General features: G+C 36.2%; 3 protein-coding genes across 4 annotated transcripts; 1 reads left to right on the top strand and 2 right to left on the bottom strand.

The window, feature by feature from the left end:
- Positions 1–83: 83 nt before the first annotated feature.
- Pkd (serine/threonine-protein kinase D3) lies at positions 84–8,247 on the bottom strand. The gene is made up of 13 exons (XM_076786878.1): positions 7,986–8,247; positions 7,044–7,332; positions 6,758–6,889; positions 6,470–6,675; positions 6,091–6,370; positions 5,048–5,205; positions 4,882–4,943; positions 4,654–4,783; positions 4,442–4,574; positions 4,159–4,341; positions 3,337–4,083; positions 3,129–3,214; positions 84–3,045 (listed from the first exon to the last, which is right to left on the bottom strand). Exons 2-13 carry the CDS (start codon positions 7,306–7,308, stop codon positions 2,932–2,934), a joined length of 2,496 nt encoding a protein of 831 aa, XP_076642993.1. The 5' UTR covers positions 7,309–7,332; positions 7,986–8,247; the 3' UTR covers positions 84–2,931.
- A 1,897-nt stretch (positions 8,248–10,144) lies between these two features.
- On the top strand, positions 10,145–16,983 carry Gluprors (Glutamyl-prolyl-tRNA synthetase). Its single transcript, XM_076786875.1, has 11 exons — positions 10,145–10,279; positions 10,623–10,805; positions 10,900–11,312; positions 11,487–11,838; positions 11,928–12,099; positions 12,184–12,585; positions 12,711–13,164; positions 13,299–15,857; positions 15,953–16,344; positions 16,441–16,584; positions 16,671–16,983. Exons 1-11 carry the CDS (start codon positions 10,237–10,239, stop codon positions 16,834–16,836), a joined length of 5,280 nt encoding a protein of 1,759 aa, XP_076642990.1. The 5' UTR covers positions 10,145–10,236; the 3' UTR covers positions 16,837–16,983.
- Positions 16,984–17,198: 215 nt separating this feature from the next.
- LOC143353496 (uncharacterized) lies at positions 17,199–24,845 on the bottom strand. 2 transcript variants are annotated; one of them, XM_076786876.1, is made up of 15 exons: positions 24,456–24,845; positions 24,010–24,164; positions 23,818–23,919; positions 22,911–23,035; positions 22,654–22,837; positions 22,412–22,515; positions 22,205–22,321; positions 22,007–22,122; positions 21,871–21,919; positions 21,552–21,737; positions 21,242–21,458; positions 20,247–21,176; positions 19,360–19,520; positions 19,106–19,253; positions 17,199–18,552 (listed from the first exon to the last, which is right to left on the bottom strand). In XM_076786876.1, the coding sequence occupies exons 2-15, from the start codon at positions 24,130–24,132 to the stop codon at positions 17,587–17,589; spliced, it is 3,528 nt and encodes a 1,175-aa protein (XP_076642991.1). In that variant the 5' UTR covers positions 24,133–24,164; positions 24,456–24,845; the 3' UTR covers positions 17,199–17,586. The 2 variants fall into 2 exon arrangements, with proteins under 2 accessions (XP_076642991.1, XP_076642992.1); XM_076786877.1 differs by lacking the exon at positions 24,456–24,845 and having other exon boundaries at positions 20,247–21,025; positions 21,068–21,176; positions 24,010–24,207.
- Positions 24,846–25,135: the final 290 nt, after the last annotated feature.

The following is a 25,135-nucleotide window of genomic DNA, read 5'->3' as shown; positions in this document are numbered from 1 at the left end:
ACATTATTTTTATCGGAATGTTCGAGGGAAAAGGAATAACGTTTTCGTCGCATAATACTACATATTAAACCTTACAAAGCTCGCTCGTAGCATCACTGATCATTAATTTATTCACATTCTTATAAGTACAATGATGATTTAACATTTTAGCATTCTTATGAAGATTTGTTAGTTTCACTTAAAATGTATATAATCTGTTACAATTCATGACTGCATTTCATTTAAGTACTTTAAAGTTTCTCATCTGTTAATTATGTATTTGCGAGTGACATGAACGCACAGCTCAAGTGGAATGTATCATTAATTATTATGAACTTGAATGCGTGTGTAAAAAGTTTTTGAACATTCTTCGAACAATAAGGACAATAAAAAATTAAAAAATATATACGGGATACATATGCTATATACAAATAATCGTCTCTACTACAATTACACAGACAAATGATACATTCAACGCATCTTGTACAGCAAATACTATAGAAACATACCATGAGTACATAATATTATCAAATCCTCCTACGAACAATTACATAGTATCTCGTGTAAATTATTGCATTTGTATCTAAACTTATAGTACCAATAATAGTATTAACTGCTCAAATGTGGCTTATGAATTTCATAATCGCAACCAATAAAACATTTGGTTATTGTAAAAACAACCATAACAATAAGCATAGGGCATCCAATAATATATATATATATATGTATAGGCATAGGCCGTGAATCGTGCACATGAGTAACAAACAATTGAAATAAATTCCAATCAAGCAAGAAACAAGAAACTCAAGTTAAGTACGTGCTTGCGTGTAGATGGTTGAGTGGTCGGATGGGTATACATGTAATTTTCATTGAAATGCCAAATATCGCTACTCAAGATCAACTCAGTCTTTTGTAAGATGTGTCATTCATTAAGTAGTGTGAAATTACATTTGTTCACGTCAAAATTTTAAATTTGAGGTAATTTGTTCTTCTTCTGCAAATATGAATTTTTCACTTTTTTACTAAGCATACACTCGATCTTATCGTTGTTCTTCTAGTTAAAAACATTGCATCAATAAAAAATATTAGAAACCATTATGTTAGTATCGTAATTAATGCGCTATCATTACAGTTCTTCCAAGATGAATTTAAGAAACTAGTTGCATACTATGTACTTTTATTTATGTACGATATCCTAAATTACCATAGTTGGCCATGTATCGTCAAATTACAATATGAGTATACGAATCTCGTATATGTTTACGAGTTTGTAAATGCAACAAAGGAATGCGTAGATTATAAAGAATAATATATACATAAATAAAAATCTGATTTTGCTTTGTGCTTTCTAAATATAACGTCAAACGGTTTCGATTTACTTCTAATAAAGAGATAATAAGCCAAATTCGATCAAATTTGATAGTAACATTAAACAATAAATATAATGTATTCGAAATATTCAACTTATCCTTATTTTATATGCATACCGATATCGGATAATTTCAATAAACTCTTGATCACTACTTCCAAATACAAAATTTATCACATTAGCGATTATGTTCGCAACACTATCTAGAATATTTTCTGAGCTATACATGTGTATATCTGAGAAATTTTCAATTATGTATGCGAAATCTACTTACGTTATTATCAATCTTTTTCTTCCCTCATAATCGATACAGGCAAATGTTTTGTAATTCGAAGCATTATGGAACAATAATATATTTTAATATAGTAACATAGTGTACCGTGTAGAGACAGATATAAATATCGAAAGTTTATGATTTCTTACTGGTAGACTGTTGTCTTCGAATAAACCCGACAAGAGACAATAGACATCGAAGCTTCTAATTTTTGAAGTTTAGATATTTTTTAAGGGAAAACGCGAAGTAGGAAATTTTTCTTTATAGAGAGAATCATTTTATATTCTTACCTAATCTATGAAAATCTAACAACTTTGATGAAGCTTCCTATATGGATAGAATCGAATCTCATCATATAGATTCCAAGAACATGCCACCAAATTTAGAGCGGACAGTACGTTAGTGCATTATTAAGAAAAATATGTTTGCTGTTTAGGCAACAAGAAATGTCTTTAGAAAGCATTGTATAGCTTCATTCGGATGATCCTGACGTCTGCAAAAGTAGAACTGTAACGAATATTCGAATATTCTAAATCTTGCATTCTTTCTTTTTAAAAGAATGTGTGTGTGTGTGTGTACGTGCGTGCGTTCTCTTCGCATAGAATATAATATTGTGTACTATTTAAATCTACTAGCTTTAATTTCAAGCAACATTTGTGCAGTTATAAACCATGCTAAACTTCGAATCCCATATCAAGCAGGAAAATATGTTGATATATGTATGCATACATATTTATGTACATACATATGTCATTTATGTTACGAGGCTAAGCGCTTAGAAACTACTTGTAAAATATTATGCATTCGGGAGAGTATTAAAGCGATAAAAGAATATGAAATAATCGTTTATCTCGCAACGAGAAAAGTAGGGAATCGTTAGAACATGTCGCACAAACGTGCCATGCTATTCAATGGAAAACACCTGTTGCGACATAACCGTTAACTTATGATGAAATCTCATAATATTTTGTATAAACATTGCTATTGCATTTCATTACAATATTTTGTTCAACGTCCTATCTCACACATTCCAGTCTGATCGAAATATCATTGAATAAGATTCAGATCTCCTACGCGAAAAGAATACCTTGAAAAGATGGCCTTCATTGATGATGCGCGGCGTGATGTATTCATCGATATTCTAACATTTAATACGAGAGATTAAATTGTTGTACTCCCTTGTACGAACTTATTCAAGTCAGGCACGAATAAAACGCCGTAATGTGGCTCGAGCGCTTCGAGCCCAGCCTTTGTGTAACGACAAATTATTTGGCAATGTTTCGATGTTTAACATAGGCGAACAGTTCTGTCATGTGCGTTGGTTACTGTGCGCCAGCCACCGAGCGTCGTCGCTTTCGTGAGTCAAATAACGGTATCCCACCTTCGCTTCTAATTCTCGTAAGTCGCACCATGTTTGATAATCCTAGAAAGAACAGTATGGTAGCGGAATTACTGAATTATTGATCTGAGATCTTTGCGCTTGCTTATGTTTTCTTGAACGCTTACTTGAAGCCATATATGCTGTAAACTTTTGTCCACGGTATACCGTTTCCTCTGTTTCACTTGCAATAAATTATTGATTAAATCGATTGCTGGAAGGAAGAAAGAAAATATATGAATTATATCCGAGACAGTATTTGTCGCTGAATAACATGTTTGTTGTTGTTATTATTACTATCGCTATTATAAGTTATATGAAATGTGTGTATTATACCATCGGATGAAATGTCTTGCCAAGGAATAGGGGGATACATAAAAGCGGCATTCTGAATTTGTTCGTTGATATCTTCTTCCTCGTTGAAGGGGAATGTACCGCTTAAAGATACATAGATAATTACACCGACACTCCACATATCCAGAGATCGATTGTAACCTTTGTTCCTTAATACTTCTGGTGCTAAATACGCGGGAGTGCCAACGACGCTTCTTCTGAAGCTCTTCTCGCCTATGATTCTCGCGAAACCGAAGTCGCACAGTTTTACTTGAGTAAATTCACTGTCGCTGCTCAACAGAACATTTTCTGGCTTCAAATCGCAGTGAACGATATTTTTGCTGTGCAAATGCTTCAATGCTACCAATATCTGTGTAATTAGGAATTTCGTGATTCTTTCGCTGAGACGGCCGCGTTCCGAGCTCAGGATCATTTCTAACATATCTCCTTTCAGCTTCTCCATCACTACAAATATTCGTTCGGAAGTTTCGAACATTCGCTCTAGATTTACAACGCCGCTGTGGGAAAGATTTTGCAGGATAGCAACTTCATTTTTAAGTTGTGCCTCTTGCTTCGTGGGAAAACGTAATTTGTCGATTACTTTTATGGCAACCGCTCGACCACTCTTACGATGAACACCTCCGTACACAGTACCAAATTGACCAGAACCTAACACTTCGTCCGGAAAGATCTCATATAACTGAGACATGTCTGTAACATTTTCTTCTGGTTCTGTAGTTTGTTCCTGGCCTAAAATAACGATCGATTCATCATCGAATTTATCGCAAAGAGAGAAAAAAAAAGGAAAAATAAAAAGATACACACTGCTTGACACAGTTGTTACAGGCATAAGCGCTTGTCTAATACTAGTTTCCCATGATCGAGCTATATGTGCTCCAATACCACTTTCTGGAGGAGGAACTTGGCTACAATTTTCTCCGTATGAAGGATCTTCGCCGACATAATACTCAACATTGGCAGTTTTCAACTCGAAACAATGCATTGTACCTGAAACAACGCAAATAATACATTATCGAATTAAAATACAGTCAATATTAATTTCGTAACTTTGATACAGCAGGAAGTTGAATAATGTTTAAGTGGATACTTGAACGAGATGTTTTTGCAGCTTCGATCGATATTATCTCGACCAGTGGGATTTCTTTAAAATATTTAGAACTGTTTTCGCTTTGAAATAACGTTATAGCTTTCGTGTCAAGACGCCAGTAATGTTTTTTCCTCTGAAAATATTCAAATACGTTTCTAGAAACTGGTTCGAATAAAGTCGTCCTTATACGTATGTATAGAATAATTATTTACCATTGAATCACGATTTGTAAAATGTACCATCCATCCTTCTTTCAAAACTTTCGAACCGCGCCGTTTCGTGTGTTTTACACTTTGCACTATACGCATTAAAGGTATGTTATTGCTTGGTGTGGAACTGCAACTGTTCAAATACACAATTGTTGTATGGAACGAAAAGTTAGAGTTGCAATACATTATTATTGATAATTTGAATAATAGCCTAACTCGAATCTAACTTACCTCGATGGTCTCGATTTTTGACACTCGTCATAATTAGTATCATCATTGCTTGGAACTTGTTCCTGTAATAACAATACATTAGAGGAATTCTGTTTACTAGGAAGTATTATTGGCTTCGACGAACGAAGCTCCTAGTACAAAAGATATAAATATAAAGAAATTTTACAGTGTAATCTTCGGATGATTTCGTTTCATCTCCTGCAAACGAAGAATGTTGGGGTGGCGATGGAGACTCGGCGTCGCTATCACCATCACCTTCTTCGTTCCTTCCGTCGCATTTACCCTCTGGTTCGCTACCAACTCCACTATCTGGATACTCGTTACCTGTATAACAATTTTACTCCATTAAGACAGCATTCTTTTCTATCAACTATTTAGGTCTGCCGAAAGTTCTATCTTTCTAATTAGCATATTTTTCTTTGCTTCAGAATGTTAAAAACTATTTTGATTGGAAAGAATAACGACTAAAAGTAAAATAGTTCCCGAACACATGCATCGTTTGGAATGTACATAGAAATAGAAATAGAAATAGGATTAGAAATATTGATAATGTGTACCGCACAAACCGATTAAGAAGAATTTGGAAAATTAGTTTCTGTGAAGTAGACGCACGAAAATAATAATCTAAGGGAAAACACATACCATCGATCTAGGAAACTGTACCGATTACAAGACGATCATTCTTGCATCAGAGATGCACAAAAACTCTGAATTTGGTGGGGCAAAGGAGGCTTACTTTGCTGTAAGATTAACGAGTAGCGATGACAAGAAATGAAAGAAAATATTGTAATTACTCTTGAACAGGAAGTGTGAAATTTTGCATTGTGTCAACATCAGGATAAATGTGTTTTTACGTAGAGACGTAAGAACGAACGAGGATCCGAAATGGTAGGGCTACGATTACTTTTTTTATATTCTTCAGACTGCACCTTCGAACTATCACCAATTCAGATTTATCTGGATCTCCGAGGAAACACTTTCCATCGAATTCATATTACTCGGATAAAATACGATCTTGGAAAATTCAAATAAAAAATCTTCTCGATACGTGGGAACAGGTCGAAAATGATATGTTTGGCGAACGCGAGTTCGACTTTTGTGGCAGTATTGTTTTCTTCAAGTCAGACTTTTGTTGCGTTGTATCGAATCGAGGACAAACAGAACTTTCCGGTAAACCTAACAGCTACCAACGAAACGAGCAAGTACAACCTGTATTGTCTCGTGTATTTTCTCCGGTACAGTCTTTAGGTATTTTTTCAATACACTTTTTGTGTGCATTGTACTGACAATCTTTACATTGGAGGCCTTGCTTAAATAAACCTCTTAGCAATTTTTTACAGTGTCCGCATACAGTTGGCCTAGTGTACGTATGCACCACAAATGTATGCGGAATTTTTATACGTGTCGCAAGTTCTCGTTCGACCCATACTGGTCTTCCTCCCAGCGAAGGAGAGCGGGATTGTTTTGGAGCCATTATACTTGGTATTGTCTGAACATAGGAGATAATTACAATACACAAAATATAATATCACGATAATAATACAAAAAACTAAACAGGTCGTATGTTAGGCGTTACAAGAAATCGTACCAAAGTACTATTATTTTGGCTCACATTCAGCATATTATTTGTACTATGATTATCGTCGCTAATGCTGGTCAAACTACTGGTGGATCCTTGACTCGGAGATCTCGGTACGTTCAGCATCGCCGAACTACGTCGTCTCTGATTGGCATCTTGTGAGCAATTATTAGGTATTTTAACAACGCATCTTTTATGATAATTCATCCCACAACCTGCACAATAAAAAGTTCCAAGCTTAATACATCTATTACGATCGTTACATTGTCTTCTAATACATGTTGCTAACATAATTACCTTCGCATTTTAGACCTTGTCGAACAAGACCGAATAACATTTCTCCGCAAAAATCGCAAAACGTTGGAACCTTGTATGAATGAACAGTCAATGCATGAGAACGAATGGGAACTTCTTCATTTGGCACTTGCGCTAAACCAACAGAAAAAAAAAATCGTTTGGTAATTAGATTATATTAACTTTGTTAATAATGATTGAATGACTGTAATGAACATTTTAAAAAACCAATCATTTTTAACGGTAGTTTAAGGAAAAATATCTATTTGTTTGAAGAGGCGATACTTACCAGTCAAAACAATCTCTACCAGCGTTTCGTCGACAACTTCTGTTGTATTTGTAATGAGTTGCAGTATATTGGTAGAATTATAATCATGCTTGAATAAAAGCAACCGTTCGTACAAGTGATTTAATCCGTGCTCCGGACATTTGGCATTTATAAAATCGCAGGCAAATTCCTTGAGAGCTCTAAGAGTTAACGTGCTGCTGTCGACGGTGACAGTGTCACGAGTCAAACCAAATTGGAATAAAAACGTTACTTCTGGTCCCTCCATGTCATTCGTCTTATTATCTGTGATCTGCAAGCACATTGCTAAGTCAGCTTTCTTCGCAAGCAACAGCGTATAGAAATGTTCTGTTTTTAAATGATTAAAAAATACGTGTAAGTTGAGCACAGTTTCATTTGCATTAACACTAGGTTTACGGAGCTCTAAAAGTGACTATTTTACATTACGTTATGAAATAAACAAGAATGTGCTGCCCAAATTTTTAGCCATTTTTTTTAAATAACATACCCAAAGAAATAAATTTGTTGAATAATTTCTCATGGATATATCTTCAGAGTCTTAACAATTATAAATTAAAAGCATTAGAACCCGTCATTTTAACGGGTCCCGTAAACCTAGTGTTAAGCAAATACTATGTTCTTTCGAGAACTACATGTATTTATGCAAATGTTATTTTTGGTCGAAATAATTCATTGCACGTATCCATTGTGATTGTGCAAGACACATGCTTCACAAAATCAATTACGTGAAAGTGTTTAAGAAAATATAAAGAAACGAGCGGACCAATATTATTAAACAAATGTTTTGAAGAGTTTTAAATTCCGCTCGGACTATATGAATTTCCTACGAAGGAACGAGGTGAAAAAAAACGGTGATCTACATAGCTGTGCGCATACTAGCAATTATAACGCTTACTTCGTTTAAACGATAATTGGATTACGTACATTCGAATAAATTGGCAGAAGGTGCTGTTTATCTACGTAGTCGGTCTTTTGTCAATCAAGTTAACACCGATGAAACATCGTTAGTGTAACAACAGATCCCACAAGTGTCACCTAGGAGCGTCAAATCCATGCCTGACACACATTCGTCGATGACATTTTACAGTTATCTCCAGGTGACCGACCCACCTTTGCTGTACACTTCTATCTGTTATACGTTATACAGCTACAGGCTGCGGCTACAGCCTACAGCACTCTCGCGATATTAGCTCAGGAACTATCTATCTATGTATCTATGTATTTGTCTCCCTAGGCGCTGTTCGACCAGCACCAGCAACAATCTGATTTTCGTTTCGTGCGTGCCCGGCACATTCAACATTCAATTAAAATGTTACACGACCAGCGACAAGTGGTCAAAGTTAACAGTATCAAGAGCACGTATTGTTTGCGCGCCGCCACACAGTGCGGACAAAAGGCCTGTTTTCGGCACTTCTCGTAGTTCGGTTATTAATGCATATATAGAGGAAATTTTTTACAGAATTATATTTACCGATATAGTTACTAATTTTAACAAAAAGAAATAATTTTTAGAAAAAAAATTTATTATTAAAAATTAACAAATTTATTTTTAAAAACTAACAAGTTTAGAACAAAATTAATAATAAATGAACCATATGTAAAATGAACAATAATAAACTTGAACAAATTATAATACTATAGTGAATAAAATGAATAAACTTAACAAAACGCTATTCGCTATCCGAGTCATTCTCAGTACTTTGATTGCGACCCAAAATCATTGACTCTCGTGATCTTGCACATCTCGATCTATCCTTACATTCTTATTACATTTTCATTAGTTATAAAACATATATTAAAAACAAATTAAGAATACATGAAAATGATTGATATATAATTATTGCAAAATTTTATTATGCATAAAAATGATTATTATTAACAATTTCCATCCTAATACGCATGTTCTGCAAAAGAAATGTATTTCATATCGTGATATACATGAATATTGAACTTTTCCAGTAAATTCCCCACTGTAACTGTGGCGAACAAATGGCAAAATTTTTTATAACCAAATTTGTTTACAAATGTATACATATTGTTAATTATTCACAGAAAATGAAGTTTAACAATATAACTAATACATTTAAAAAGAAAATAACAAATTCTCCACGATAGATCCTAAAGGAATGGTATGGACACTTCTTAAAAAGTTTATAAAATTGAGAGTCGCAAAAAGTCGCAGACAAAACTATGAAATTCTTAAACTATAATAAGTAATGTATCCGAATATGCATGAATCTCAGGATATATTTTGCCGTTTTTGTTTTATGTTAATTTGAAGTTTTGTATGCAATTAACAAATAAAACCACCGTTGAAAATTTGTACAAAAAATAAATCTACTTTATTAAATGTATAAAGAATGCATATTCCTTGGTAAGCACTTTCCATTACACAGAATTATTATTGCACACTCATTTACAGTTAATATAATATTTTTCGATTTTTGGCACTTTAGAGAGTGCCTCCATGGCCAAATTTTTTTACAAAAATCTAAATTTGGTTACTAATGCATATGCAATGGTAATTAGTCACAAAAAATTGAATTTAACAATAAAATTAATAAGTTGAAAAAAAAATTATTTTTATGCATAAAAAAATTGTTAAATGAATAATAATATGCATTTCCTGCTAATATGCAATTCTGCCAAAGGAAATTTTCATACATCGTCAAATAAAAATGTAGTGAAACTACAATAGTAGTAAAACAGAAACCTACACAATCTATATTGTACATCTATTCAAAATTCACTGTACTGTCGCTAACAATTACAAATAAAACACTCTAATTTCGAAATACGTATTATGTACCCATAGTTGCACGATGTTTGGTTTTTTACATTTTTGTCCAGGCTGAATACTCGTATACTATCGAAACAGTAGAAAATTGTTATTTAATGTTTTACGTATTAAGTCCTTTAGTTAAAAAATTACAACAAATAATTGTATCGCAGTATGCGTACCGCGAATTCTATTCTGTATATATATATAGAAGAAGAAAGGTGAAAGGAGTTCATATATAGCCGCCATCGCCACTATGGCTGTACAATCGTATAATAGCATTCCCGTCTATGACATTAGTGTCATTTATGACTATACACGTGGTGGAGAAACTGTTCTAACCAACGTGAACGTATTTATGAATGTTATTATTTCATTTGAATCGTACAGAGAAAAATGACTTACAAACTTACGGTCAACTCCAGTAATCCACCGACAGGTAGGCTAGGTGTTAACAATTTAACAAATTATCGTATTACTTGTAATTTAAAGAATTGTAATAAATCGACATTTGTTTTGAAAGATATTCATATCGTAGGTCGGTAATTACAATATGCCGACTAATTTATATGCCAAAATTATTTTTCGTCTACACTTCAAAGCACTAACGTTTATTACCGAGAGTACGTTCCACTTGTTAGGATTTGTAGGTATCAGAATATCAGATGCAATCTTTGATAAAATGCAGTGTACTCTTATACATGCCAATAAAACTTTAATCGTTGTATCGGTGTAGTTCATCGATTGAATAGCTTGAGTTACTATATATTTTATTTATGTAGACGCCTTGATAGTAGCAGAATTAATTAACTCTGAAAACAAGGGTAAAATCGAGGTACTTTGGAGCAGCGATTGGAGCAACAATGGAAACGTTCGATTGACGGATAGTCAAAATAGAGTATTAGCAGAGACGAGTAACGAAGCAGTTCGTTACTTTGCTAGAACTACATGCGTACATCTGTACGGTATGTACACACGGATTTAGTCTTGTGTAATTTTATATATTTTTTAGATTTGTACGCTTGCTTAATATTTGCGTTTATCATGTCTCTCGTTTAGGGGATGTCGGCCCTCTTGAAAGAACCGAAGTTGATCATTGGTTGTCCTTTGTGATTGGACCTCTTGGATCCCATCCACTAAAAGAGGATACTCTACGATATTTGGACAACGTATTGATGACAACCACTTGGTTGGTTTCTAAAAGGTTAACGCTAGCCGATATCTCTGTATTTTGCTCGCTTTTGGATAAAGAGTTTCTGACAAAGTTCGAGAAGCAATTCATTAATATAAGTAGATGGTACAAACAAATACTTTCACTGCCTGCTGTTGCGGAGGTGTTGTCCTCGATTAAAAAGAATGCCAAAATAATTGTAGTTAACAATATGCAATTTGAAAAAGCTACTAACAAACAAACTGGCCAGAGAAAACAAGAAGGTAAATTCATCGATTTGCCTGGAGCAGAAATGGGAAAAGTAAGTAATTTATTTTTATAGCGTACAGAGTGTCTTGGCTGAATTGAATCATTTAAATATCTCCCCTATGAATTGTTTAAAAGAACTATTCAGCTGAGTAGCATAACTTTGACTGAGAAATGTTGATACAACTATAGACAAGACAGATATGTAGATGATCTAATTTTATGATAGGTCGTAGTTCGTTTCCCGCCGGAAGCAAGTGGATTTCTGCATATCGGTCATGCCAAAGCAGCTTTGTTAAATCAGTATTATGCAGAAGCCTTCAAAGGACAACTAATTATGAGATTCGACGACACAAATCCTGCAAAAGAGACTGTAGAATTCGAGAAAGCAATTTTGGAAGATTTAGAATTACTGCAAATTAAGCCTGATCGCTTTACACATTCTTCCGATTACTTTGATTTGATGTTGGAGTATTGTACCAAATTAATACAAGAGGGAAAAGCATACGTGGATGATACTCCTGCTACCGTAATGAAAGAGCAACGCGATCAAAAATTAATGTCATCGAATAGAAATAATTGTAAGAATTAATGCCCTTAGAACACAAAACGGCGTTGGATTTGAAATTTCGCGAATGGAATCTATTTCTTCTTTCTTCTTTCGCTGTAGCAATTGAAAAGAATCTTCAACTGTGGAACGAGATGCAACAAGGCACTGCAAAGGGTCAAGAATGTTGCGTTAGGGCAAAGATTGATCATGAATCGGTGAACGGTTGCTTACGGGACCCAACGATATACAGATGTAAACCAGAGCCTCATCCTCGAACAGGAACGAAATACAAGTATTTATACATATATAGAGTATAGAGGTACTCAAAAATCTGAACAGGAATCCTATACGCTATAATATTTTCATTCTTTGCCAGGGTGTATCCAACATATGATTTCGCTTGTCCCATTGTCGACGCTATTGAAAATGTTAGCCACACTTTACGCACAACAGAATACCATGATAGGGATGCCCAATTTTATTGGATAATCGATGCTCTAGGCTTGAGACGTCCTTACATATGGGAATACTCGCGTTTGAATATGACCAACACGGTACTCTCAAAACGAAAATTAACATGGTTCGTTGACGAAGGCCTCGTTGACGGCTGGGATGATCCGCGTTTTCCAACAGTAAGGGGTATTTTAAGAAGAGGAATGACCGTCGAAGGCTTAAAGCAATTTATAATTGCTCAAGGTAGCTCGAGATCTGTTGTTTTCATGGAGTGGGATAAAATATGGGCATTTAACAAAAAAGTTATCGACCCAATCGCCACTAGGTAAGTTAGTCTCGAAATTTTCTTAGCCGAATGGTTCAACGTTTCAAATGAATTAATTAACACGTTCACTCGACTATTATTTATATAAGACTGTGAACACCGTTTTCATATCACTTCATTTTCAGATATACTGCTTTAGACTACGAAAAACTGGTACCAGTTCATATAGATAACGCAAACGAACAGTGGCTAACAGTTCAGAATCACCCAAAAGATCCTTCTAAAGGTACGAAACAAGTATCGACGGGTCCGGTAGTGTATATAGAAAAAGACGACGCAGATATGTTGGTTGAAGAACAAAATGCGACTTTCATCAATTGGGGCAATATATTAATAACGAAACTTGAAAGAAACGGTGCATCCGTTGGAAAAGTACTAGCGCGATTGAATTTGGAGAACAAAGATTACAAGAATACATTGAAGATCACGTGGTTGTTAGCACCGTCCAATAACGACGACAACAATATCGGTAAAACTAGTCTAATACCATGTTACGCCGTGTATTTCGACCATATTATCAGCAAACCAGTTTTGGCGAAAGATGACGACTATAAAGATTTCATTGCTAAAAATACAAGAGTACGTTTCGCTTTTCTTCTCTTCTCGTCTTGTCGGTGATTGTAAATGTAGTGAATTAATTGATTAATTTATGTTTTATGTGAGATTAGTGTTCAGTGTGTGATTATATTTTGAATGTTTTCTGTATACTTTAGGTTGAGGTACACATGATTGGGGAACAAGAATTGCAACGCGTGAAAAAAGGAGAAATCATTCAATTGCAGAGAAAAGGATTTTTCATTTGCGACATACCTTACGCACCTGCTAGTCCATTCTCTTCCAGGGAGCAACCTTTGATTCTGTTTCATATACCGGATGGACACACCACGAACGCAACAAAAACTGCATCCATAACATCGACAACTGCAACCAAAGGGTCGCCGCAGAGAGGTGTATTGGACGTTTCACAAGAAACCTCGCTCAACGAGGAAATTATTGCTCAAGGTGACAAAGTGCGTAATTTAAAATCTCAAAAAGCAGATAAAGCTTTAATCGATACGGAGGTGAAGCTGCTTCTAAATTTAAAAGCCAATTACAAAGCGCGTTTTGGGAGAGATTGGAAGCCAGAAGCGATTCCGAATAAGTCAGCGCAAGCGGTAACGGCAGCGTCCGTTAAAAAGAATCAAGATAAATTAGCCGATGAAATCAGCCAACAAGAGAGCAAAATCCAAGAATTAATGACCAAAATAAGCGAAGAGAAGCAGCGCCTTTCTACTCTGAGAGAAGAATACAAGAAGAAAACGGGCACCGACTCGACAGGAACGTTTGCCGGGAACGAAGGAAAGCTCGATCTCGATCAGCTCTCGGGGAATATACAAAAACAGGGGGACAAAGTGAGACAATTAAAATCATCCAAGGCAGACAAGAATGTCGTCGACCAAGAAGTAAAATTGCTACTAAAACTGAAGGCTGACTTCAAAGCCGCGACTGGACAGGAATGGAAGCCACCTACCACTGCGGCAAATCACGCCGCAAGCAAAGATAAGCTTAACGCTGATCAGCTGTCGGAAAATGTGCAAAAGCAGGGGGACAAAGTGAGACAGTTAAAATCATCGAAGGCAGACAAGAATGTCGTCGACCAAGAAGTAAAATTGCTTCTTAAACTGAAGGCTGACTTCAAAGCCGCGACTGGACAGGAATGGAAGCCACCTACCACTGCGGCAAATCACGCCGCAAGCCAAGGTAAGCTTAACGCTGATCAGCTGTCGGAAAATGTGCAAAAGCAGGGGGACAAAGTGAGACAGTTAAAATCATCGAAGGCAGACAAGAATGTCGTCGACCAAGAAGTAAAATTGCTTCTTAAACTGAAGGCTGACTTCAAAGCCGCGACTGGACAGGAATGGAAGCCACCTACCACTGCGGCAAATCACGCCGCAAGCCAAGGTAAGCTTAACGCTGATCAGCTGTCGGAAAATGTGCAAAAGCAGGGGGACAAAGTGAGACAGTTGAAGGCTTCAAAAGCGGGAAATGATGTAATCGATCAAGAAGTAAAATTGCTTCTTAAACTGAAGGCCGACTTCAAAGCCGCGACTGGACAGGAATGGAAACCATCTGCCGCTACTCCAGCGGCATTGGACGCCAAAATTAAGGAAGAGCCGAAAATCGATCAGCTCTCGGAAAGCATACGAAAACAGGGAGATAAGGTGAGGCAGTTAAAATCGTCCAAGGCCGACAAGAATGTCGTCGATCTCGAAGTCAAAGTTCTGTTGGAGTTGAAGAATAATTATAAAACGATCGCAGGCGAAGAATGGAAACCGGAGAAGCAAGATAAGCCAGATGCAACTTCCAAGAAGAAAAAAGACACGTCCAAGAGCGAAAAACAGAGTAATACTCCTAGCAAAGAAATAGGTAAAAGCGAAGGAGCAAAAGATGCGGACGTTGGAAAAACTGGAACTAGATTAGGAATGGAAGCGAAGAAAGAGGAAAACTTCTTCGAGTGGTATTCTCAAATCATCACTAAAAGTGGTATGATCGAGTATTACGACGTATCCGGCTGTTACGTCCTTCGTCCATGGAGTTTCGCTATATGGAAAATAATAAAAGACTACATCGACAAGGAAATAACAGGAATGGGCGTTCAAGAATGTTATTTTCCTATTTTCGTCACTCGGTCGGTTTTGGAGAAAGAGAAGGCCCACGTAGCAGACTTTGCACCGGAAGTTGCATGGGTTACAAAATGCGGGGAATCGGATTTAGCGGAACCCATTGCCATCAGACCTACGTCGGAGACCGTAATGTATCCGGCCTACGCCAAGTGGTTGAAGTCTGACACCGAACTTCCCTTGAAACTGAATCAGTGGAACAACGTGGTCAGGTGGGAATTCAAGGATCCCAAGCCTTTCTTACGCACAAGAGAATTTCTGTGGCAGGAGGGCCATTCCGCTTTCGCCACCAAATCCGAGGCGGACGAGGAAGTGATGCTAATTCTAGATTTGTATGCAAAAGTATACGAAGACTTGTTAGCAATCCCTGTCGTTAAAGGCCGTAAAACTGAAAAAGAGAAGTTTGCCGGTGGCGATTACACCACCACGGTCGAGGCCTTCATCTCGACGAGCGGTCGTGCTATACAAGGAGCAACCAGTCACCATTTGGGGCAAAACTTTTCGAAAATGTTCAACATTCAAGTGGAGGGTGCGACAGAAGGAGACGAGAAAACGTTTGTTTATCAGAATTCATGGGGCTTGACGACTAGAACGATAGGTGTTATGATAATGGTACGCGACCGAGTTTTCGTTTACATCTTTCGACAGAATTACTCACGACTTGGGAGAATCCTGATCGACGATCACGATCACGCTACTTGTTGCAGGTTCATGGTGACGACAAAGGTTTGGTGCTCCCACCAAACGTGGCCTGTATTCAAGCTATCATTGTACCTTGTGGTATCACAGCTAATACAACAGCAGAACAAAGAGAACGTTTGTCCACCGAATGTAACAAGTTGCTGGACGAGCTATCGAAAGATAAAACCGTTCGAGTGAAAGCCGATTATCGCAGCAACCGAACTCCAGGGTGGAAATTCAATCATTGGGAACTGAAAGGGGTGCCCGTGAGGATCGAGTTGGGTCCTAAGGACTTGGAAAAGAATCAAGTAACATTCGTACGTAGAGACACCTGCGAGAAGGTGGTTGCAAAGAGGCCCGAAGTACTTTCTGCATTGCACAACCTATTGACCGATATACAATCGAGTATGCTTGAAAAGTAAGTCGAGTAATGGTATACTATAAACAACCTACATAAATAACCTGGGTTTTGCTCATAATTATGCTGACAATCGATCAATATTTTCCTTAACAGAGCCAGAAAGAATTTGAACGAGCATATTAAACGCGTTCAGAATTGGGATGACTTTTGTTCCGAGCTAAACAAAAAGAATATACTTTTATCACCGTTTTGCGGTGAACCATCCTGCGAAGATAGCATTAAAGCCGATAGCGCGCGGTAAGTATTGTTCGCTTGATTTCTTCCGTTTTCATTTTTTGTAAATTGACAGAAATATGATTCGACATTTGATTCGACACTTACAGCGAGAACACGGGGGAAGAGCTTGGAGCACTTTCGATGGGCGCTAAAAGTCTTTGCATACCGTTCGAACAGCCAACCTCGGTTGAAGCGTTTGACAAACAAAAATGCATCTACCCTGGTTGCCAGAGTAAACCGAAATTTTATACGCTGTTCGGTCGCAGTTATTAAACTCTTCTTTACAAAGACAATAACTTTTGCAACGATTGTCTGAAAGGATTTTAAGCCACCTGTTTTTTATTCTACATGTGTTTCGTAGCAATTCTATTGTATCATAAAGTGTAATCGCATAAATACACATTCACCGCTTGATTTCTACTTTGATTTCGAACATTCTTTGCGAATGAAGATTATGTCTTACGCTTATCACGTGTCGTGTAAGTTCACGTAAGAACTGGTAAAAAATTGTTAAATTCCGAAGTTACAATTTCTCGGTCGAGACAATTCAGGCAGTGTATAGGATGATTTTATTGTGCATATGTCTATTATTTACCTATTCTCCCACAAAGTAATGAACAAAAGAAAACCCGAAATTTTAGTACAATTTGTTTTTTAATAAAATATCAATATAATACCAGTTAAATTAATACAAAGACTACAATTCTTAGATAATACGTTAGAGTGGAAATGTCGCATATACAGAATTGAAAATATAGATCTACCCACTTGTACTTTAAAAAGTATACTAAATTAAACGTAGTATGTATCACTAACAAAGTTTAAATGTTACTATACTACTTACGACAGTTCTGTACTGCATAACAAAACCTATCAGTTTTAGAAATGCTTCCCAATGGTACAGTTAAATTAATACTTTCGTAATGTTTAAATAAATGTACATATATTCGTGTTACGTTATCTATTAAATAAATGTTTTTTTTTCAATGACAATCGGTCCACTTCACATCGCGTTTCGGCCGACTAAATGAAGAATGTATTGAAATATCTTGTGCCTGACTCCGTATTGTCTGCAGATATGATCTCGCTATCGGTTTGTATGTCATTTTCTTCGTTTACGTAATTTTTCAATTCTGTTCGATTTCCAGTCAAAGACAACGAAAAATTGCCAAGGTGCTTTGATTCGTCCACCATCGAATTCGCAATATGCTTGTTCGGCATACTAATTCTTCCGCTTATGTCGTTCCACTCCTTCAAGAGACCCACTTCGTCGAGGTTTCGTTCTTCGTTCTTTCTTCTGTTTCTCGAAAACAACTGTGGATTAGTGTCGATAAAGCTTTCTATCTTATCCAAGTCAATGCTTATTTTAAGATGGGTTCTGTTCCCGTTTTTCTTCTTGTTCTCCGGTTTACCATTCGCACAAAATGATTTCGCAGCGTCAAAAAGATCGTTGTTACTCATACTTTCAACGCTTCCGATTTTTTGAAGATTTTGCTTTACGCTGTTAGCATTTCGAAAGCGTTTGTTGTTCGCGTGTGTAACATGCTCGTCCGCGTCATAAATATTTGCGGACTCGGCCGGTAAATTAATGTTCTCTCGATAATGCCACTTGCTACCCTCTTCGATCGTTTTCGATGCATTGTACACGGAATTTGTCGTACTGCCGTCTTCGGTTTGATTGTTACCATTATCTGCTAAACTTTTACACGCTCCAGATATTGGATCGAAATTCTCCTTGGCATCGTCGCGATAACTCTCGGACTGGTCGTTAACAAACACACCGAGTTTGTCCTTGGCTTTTGGGATAGATGTACTTGGTCTACTATATAAAGAACTCTCGGGTTTCAAAGTCGATGAAATTTCGCTGTGCGTGTTGAGATACTTTTGCTGAACGGTCTTCTGCGCAGATACGTCGAATGTAGCGTTTTTTCTCGCTACGGTCGAGCTCTTCATATTAATATTTACAGAAAACTTATTATACAAGACCATCTGCAAGAGAAGGGTAAACATGTTCGTGTATTTGTAACTTGATGCATATCTACTAGAGATCGCGGTTTTCAACGTGTGCTAAAATACACGTGAACAGTGTAGTAAGAAATGAAAGATCCGTATACACGAATCTGTGAATTCGACTATTGATGTTAGAAGACGCAAGCGAGACAGCAATAAATTCACGGTAAATTTCTCGACGTTATATCACCGTGTATTGAAATACATGAATAATTGTGAAATTAAAATACACACCCGTGTATTTAAAATAGCATGCATTAAGATCTGGATTCCAGTCTGGAGGACCTCCAGTGTACACGGATACTTAATTTCTTACTACACGTTTCACGTGCCACATGTACCCGTGAAACAGAAATAAGTGTACTATATGCGAAATAAGTATCTCTAATATCTACAAATGACGAGCGGCACTAATGCTTCCAAATCAATGTAAATTCATAATTCCAAAAATACTGAGAAGTACCAACTCGTCTTGTATTATATTATAAATTATAATACTATATCGTAATATTATTCAAAATCTATTACTAACCAGCAAATTATTCGAGTTCCGTACGCGGAACTTTAAATCACATAAACGTATATATTCTGGTATCAATCGATAGTGATCACTTTCACCGTTTCTGTTTCTTCTTTGGTTGATGCTACTGGCGATTGTCTTGCGATTTGATACGGTAGCCCTGTAATGTAAAGAACACCTTGATCGTGTAACTGAAGCTTTATGAAAGCCAATTATTATAGAGAAATTAAATGGAATGAAATCGATTTGCAATAACACAAACTCACATCTCAATATTGGTTTGCGATTCCCGTTGATCTGCTGCTCCCGATTGCAATGAGATGTGTCTAATATTTTCCTTCGTGGAGTTAATTCCTTTATCCCTGGGGAAGATTCTGTATCCTGGTCTGACAGCATCAACAGAACTGGTGCCTGCATCCGCGTCACACTGTTAGAATTCCAAGTTATACACTGAAGAAAAGGTACGGGGAGATTTAGAAGAGTGCACGATCCCCGTACCCTACTTTCAATCAGAATTAACCCTTAAATTGAAATCTTACTTTGCTGCTATAAACACAAACAAATGCATAAAACACAGAGGTGTTTTATTGTACAATATTTCTATAAATTGTTGCTACGACGGTCGCTCGATACAGGGGAAAGGACATTGCATTCTTCTCCGTACCAAACAACTCTTGGAATAACAGTTTTTTAATACTTTCGACGGTGTATATTGCTGCATTTTCCATTTTCAAAAATAATAGACGAGAGAACTTGTTTGTCGATAATAAATGGAATTGCTGTTGCTATTGAAGATTTTGGTGAGTAAGGTGTTGACAATAATCAATATATTGTCGTTTTATGTGAAAATATATTAGTGCGACGTGTACGCAAATAAAAAAACACCAAAATAAAATTTGGAGCGTGAAAAGAACACTTTTCAAGAGATGAATTTAGGGGTTAACAACCTGAGACTGTTTCGAGACATTATCGGCTGTACAGGGTATAAAGTAAGTAATTCAAATACACATATACATATAATATTTCTATTACATATTCTCTGTGCGTAGTAGAATATATCACTCTGTGCATTTGAAATGTCCCTATACTAATCTGTATAATGTGAAACACAAAGTATACTGTAGTATAGATAATATCATATTATAATACTTACATTTCTTACATCGCTTTGAATATTTCTAGCGTCAGTTGTTGCTCCGCCGTCACTGATGCCTTCTTCTTTGCGTTGTTCCAATGACGTTGATCCGATTTCATTATTCGATATCCTTGACGTATTTTCTTCGATCGCGTAGTTTATATTGGACCTTCGAATAGCCGTAAAGTCCGTATTCTGATCGCAATGCTGTTCCATTCGGGAATGCAATTGATCACCGACATTACTATCTTTATTAATTCGCATTGAATCCGTATCGGATATCGAAGCTAAAGTATTATTTCGAAATACGTTAGACTTCGTACTATCATTAATATCTACATGTGCAACGAACGATTGCTTCTCGTGTCCGTATTGTATGTCAAGACTTCTTCTGACCTTCTTCGATTTATCTTCCGATGCGTTTGTCGAAGACGCAAATACATTGTAAATTGTTCTTTTCAATTGCATTTTAAAATTATCACTTCTTGAACGCGAAGAATTAGGCTGTGGACTACGTTTCTGTAACGAACATCGAACGACACTGTTGGTTTCTCGTCCCTCGTTAACGGATGACGCACATTCAAATTCCTCGGGTGTTAAAGAAAAGACATTGCTAATTTGAATGTTCGACAGCAAGTCGTTGGAATCACGATCATTTTCTGCACTTGAAGGTGTCGTATCTTCCAAATCAACGAATGTTTCATCTTGCAAACTGCATTCCTTCAACCTGTTGGACTCGGCAACACCTAAACTATTACTATCATTTTGTTGTACCGTTGCACTGTTCGTGTGTAACACTTCTTTTCCAATAAAACTAGAACTCTGTATCATCGTATCACTCTTTTTGTCCTGAAGGATATCATTCTTCAACGGAAAAACATTACTCTGTACGGGTTTATTGATATCAGCAATGAATATTGTACTGTCCAGCGAACTGGTCGATGAATTCTGAAATGTACACATATATTTAGATTACTAGTTCATGGAATTTTAATGAAATTCATTACGCTTACCATTTCATCGTCACTGTCGAGCATAATAACACTATCATTTGAAGGAACTGTTACAGATTTGCAACGTTCATTTTCCGAGTTAATATGTTCTACTTCGGATACGTTCGGTTTGCCCGATGGAGTAATTTTGTTATTTGTACATTCCTCTATGCTTACTACATTCGAAATCGTATTCGTTTGTTCAATATCCTGTTGTCTGCTATTCCTCTTCTGTAATCTAGCAAACATTAAGATACATTTATGTCAGTCGAAAAACCGCGATGCAATAAACAACGAAATTCGCAATGTCGCAAAACTTATTTGTACTGACTCTTCCATTTTTTTAGCAATTTCATATTGCTGCTTTAATTTGAATGTCCGTGGACCAGGACGTAACTTGATCGTAGGTGCCTCTTGTGTCTCAACTAGAACCGGTGCATCTGTCGTGTATGGCGTAGGCAATTCTTTGCCAACAGAAATGTCACTGTCACTTTCGTCCGAGTCAGAATCATTTCTCCTTATATAGTTGCAAACATACATCAAGTTCCAGTTAGATTCACATATATTAATTATGTATTATTGTTCATTACCTTTACTGTTACTACTAGTAATTATAACAGATAAATAAACGAAAAATAGAGAATACATACTGTAATGTACTTAGAGGCACGTTTGCATTGATAATTTCTTTGGATTTATCTGTAAATAATATTATAACGTTATAACAGATCACTGTCGAGTTTATTCCATGAAAAATGTAGAATACAAAACTTATTGGTACTTCACCTAGAATAGAAGTGCATTCTGCGCATTCCCAAATAGGATTACTCCATTTTAGTTGGCCGCATGCCATATGAATTCCCTGAGATCCACAAGTTCGACAAAGTGTTAACTCCCACTTTCTGTTATAATGAATTTGAAAATTACAAAACACAATAGGAGAAACTTCTTCCGTGTGAAAATAAGAAATACATTCTCACTTACGCATTAAAACTGGTATATTTTCTACCTTTAGGACATAAACAGATTGGAGCGTCGCACTGATCGTGTCTGTATAAAAGTTCTTGAAATGCGTTTGGCTCTAGTTCCCAAGAAGCATCTCTGGAAAGAAAAATGTTACTTTATCGGTCATCGGTATTTGAACAATTTACCGAACATATATCAAATCTACAGAATCTCTGTCAAACTTACTGTCTAGGAATAAAAATACCATATTCTAGCATTGCTTTCTGGAACTTCTTTTTATTGTTGCACAAAGGACACTTAAAAAAGTAACCGGCACTCATAGCAAGTTGCTAAAACATAATGTTTATAACTGGATATGCAGTTTTACGGGTTTAAAAGATCATACAGGATGTTCCGAAATATCTACATATATAGTGCTCTATATAATAAAGTACTAGGTATATTTCAAGAAATTGTAGTTAACTTACTTGAACACATTTTCTGTGAAACCATGTATTTTTTTTGCAACACGGCGCCCATATTGTATTAATTATATCAGTCGGATTTACATTGTCGTAACATATATAACATTTAATATCGGTGATTTGTTCTAATTCATTTTTCACCTTTAGATCTATTTTCTGTCTTGGTCTATGATTTTGACAATACGACCTAAGAAATAATAATGTTTCTATTTCTAAACAAAACTGATTTGTAAATATGTAATAGGAAATTAAGCAAATACCTAAATTCACCAAAAAATTGGTGTAAGGATCCAGCCCTTAGCCCACAAGGATAATGAAATATTTTTTTACACTTGGTATTACAACATCCCAAAGTAGCACCATTCTTTTTGCAAAAAGAGCATACCTTTAAAAAAGAAAACTACACATTAGATAAACAATAAATGGTATCATTAATGCAATACGTATACACAGTACATACACCTTGTATATGTTACAGTGAAACACCGAAACCGCTTGGTGTATGTCCGAAATATTTGCTAAATACCCTTATTTCTGACTTACACCGGTAAATGTTGACATTCACCATGCACTAATGGTGAATGTTGAACATGTTGGAGATTTATATTTTCTTCTCCGTAATTCAGTCGCTATAAAACGTCACGCCAAGTCGTGATTAATTTCGGGTTGTGTGCGTTACGTTACATTTCCTCATAAAAAAGGTTTAGGGTTAGGGTTAGGGTTAGGATTAGGGAATCACTTGGGGGTAGAAGGGGGTGAATCGACTTTCGTTCGATTTACTGCAGTATCCATTTAGTATAAATTAGGGTATCGGAAAAAAAATTAAGAAAACGTTGCTCGCGTTATCAAAGCTTGCATAAGACTGACAAAGCTGATTGACTCCGAGCAGAACAAAGGATTTGGCGGAGAGAGCCAGTCGCTTGTTTTTTGACTCTTCTGTTTTGGACCTCCACCAGAGCATATCTGTGATTGTCGACAAACATCGGACAGGGTCCGAATATACAACAATGTAATAAAATATTCGATCTTTCACCGACGTATTTGGTATCTGTTGACATTCACCGGTGAAAGTCGACATTCTCCAATTTCGGTCATTCACGGTAACATATATACTTCAACCATTATATCGTGTAACCGTATTATGTATTTCTTTGCAAGATCAATTACCAATCGTTTTCCTCTGCGTATCTCCTTTTGTATATCAGATATCAAAAATCCCAGAATGCCATCAGTATCGCGTCCTTTCTGTTCCATATTAGAAGATAGTAGCTATAAAGTATATCACATATTTGAACACATTAATCGTAAGTATATACATTTATGTAGAGTGAAGAAAAAAATTATACATAAAGGACGCACCAAACAATAATAATGTGTGATAACATCGCCGTGTTCATAAAACTTCCCATATTCTAATTCATCGTTATCCGATAATCCACAAAAGCAGCAGCTCTTTCGGTCGAGTGACTTACGTTTCGACATTGTATTTGCTCGAGAACGTGACAGATGGATTTCTAATAAAACACAATAATTAAAATCATAGAAACTCTCTTTTGTAATTATTATAAAATATATTGGAGTTAACCTTTATCTTTAGGGTTCGGTAGTTTCAATGTTAATTGAAAAACTCGAATATAATTTGGAGCACTTTACGAGCACGTGAAGTAGAACACATTTTCTTCGAATATCCTTTGGAATTTGTTGCTTCATAGATGCATGTTCATAAACAGTTCAATTGCAAAGTGTACGCGACTATTGCAATGCGCAGAACGTTGACAAAGCAAACGATCATAGTAATGAATTACCGTATTCGACAAAATTCAAAAAATGTCGTAGTTTTTTTTTTAAGTGAACGATTAATCTGTGACAATGAGAAAATATGATCAAATTTTGATTGATTATTACGTTATTACTTAATGATAGGACCCTTCTGTATGTACATCATATAATTAACAAAGCCACTTCTTTTCAAAAAGCGACACTGCGCGGGAAAAGGTTCGTGGATGTGTGTATTACAACGAAAAGCTAAATGTTCACATATTTTACTGATAATACAGACTGTAATACAACATTGATGGATTCAATAGATAGAATATCTTTTACTTTTATTCACTACCTAATAGTCAACTGTTTTTTAGTGGAAACTACGATAAAACCACCAGATACAGATACACATAGTGAAATGGAACCTCAATATAAAGAACGTAAACGTAACGCCACGGCTATGGCGCGGCGGTACAATTCACGTTTACCGCTCACCGCTAGAGGGATATAAATATGAAATAAATATGAATAGCGTGGCTATTTGTATGCGTTTTGAATAATGCAACCTGCTCTGCAGGAACCTTTTATTAAATAAATAAGGACTCACTTATAACACCCTACTACATAGCACTTTACTATATAATATTAACCTATAACTTTCGCCTTTCACCATAATATAAATACCAGAGAGGAAATGAGAGTGCTCACGCCCGGGATTTTA

This window comes from Halictus rubicundus, chromosome 4 (assembly GCF_050948215.1).
Source record: "Halictus rubicundus isolate RS-2024b chromosome 4, iyHalRubi1_principal, whole genome shotgun sequence".
Taxonomy (NCBI): domain Eukaryota; kingdom Metazoa; phylum Arthropoda; class Insecta; order Hymenoptera; family Halictidae; genus Halictus; species Halictus rubicundus.
The sequence above is the reverse complement of the archived record's forward strand: the minus strand, read 5'-3'. Positions and strand labels throughout refer to the sequence as shown.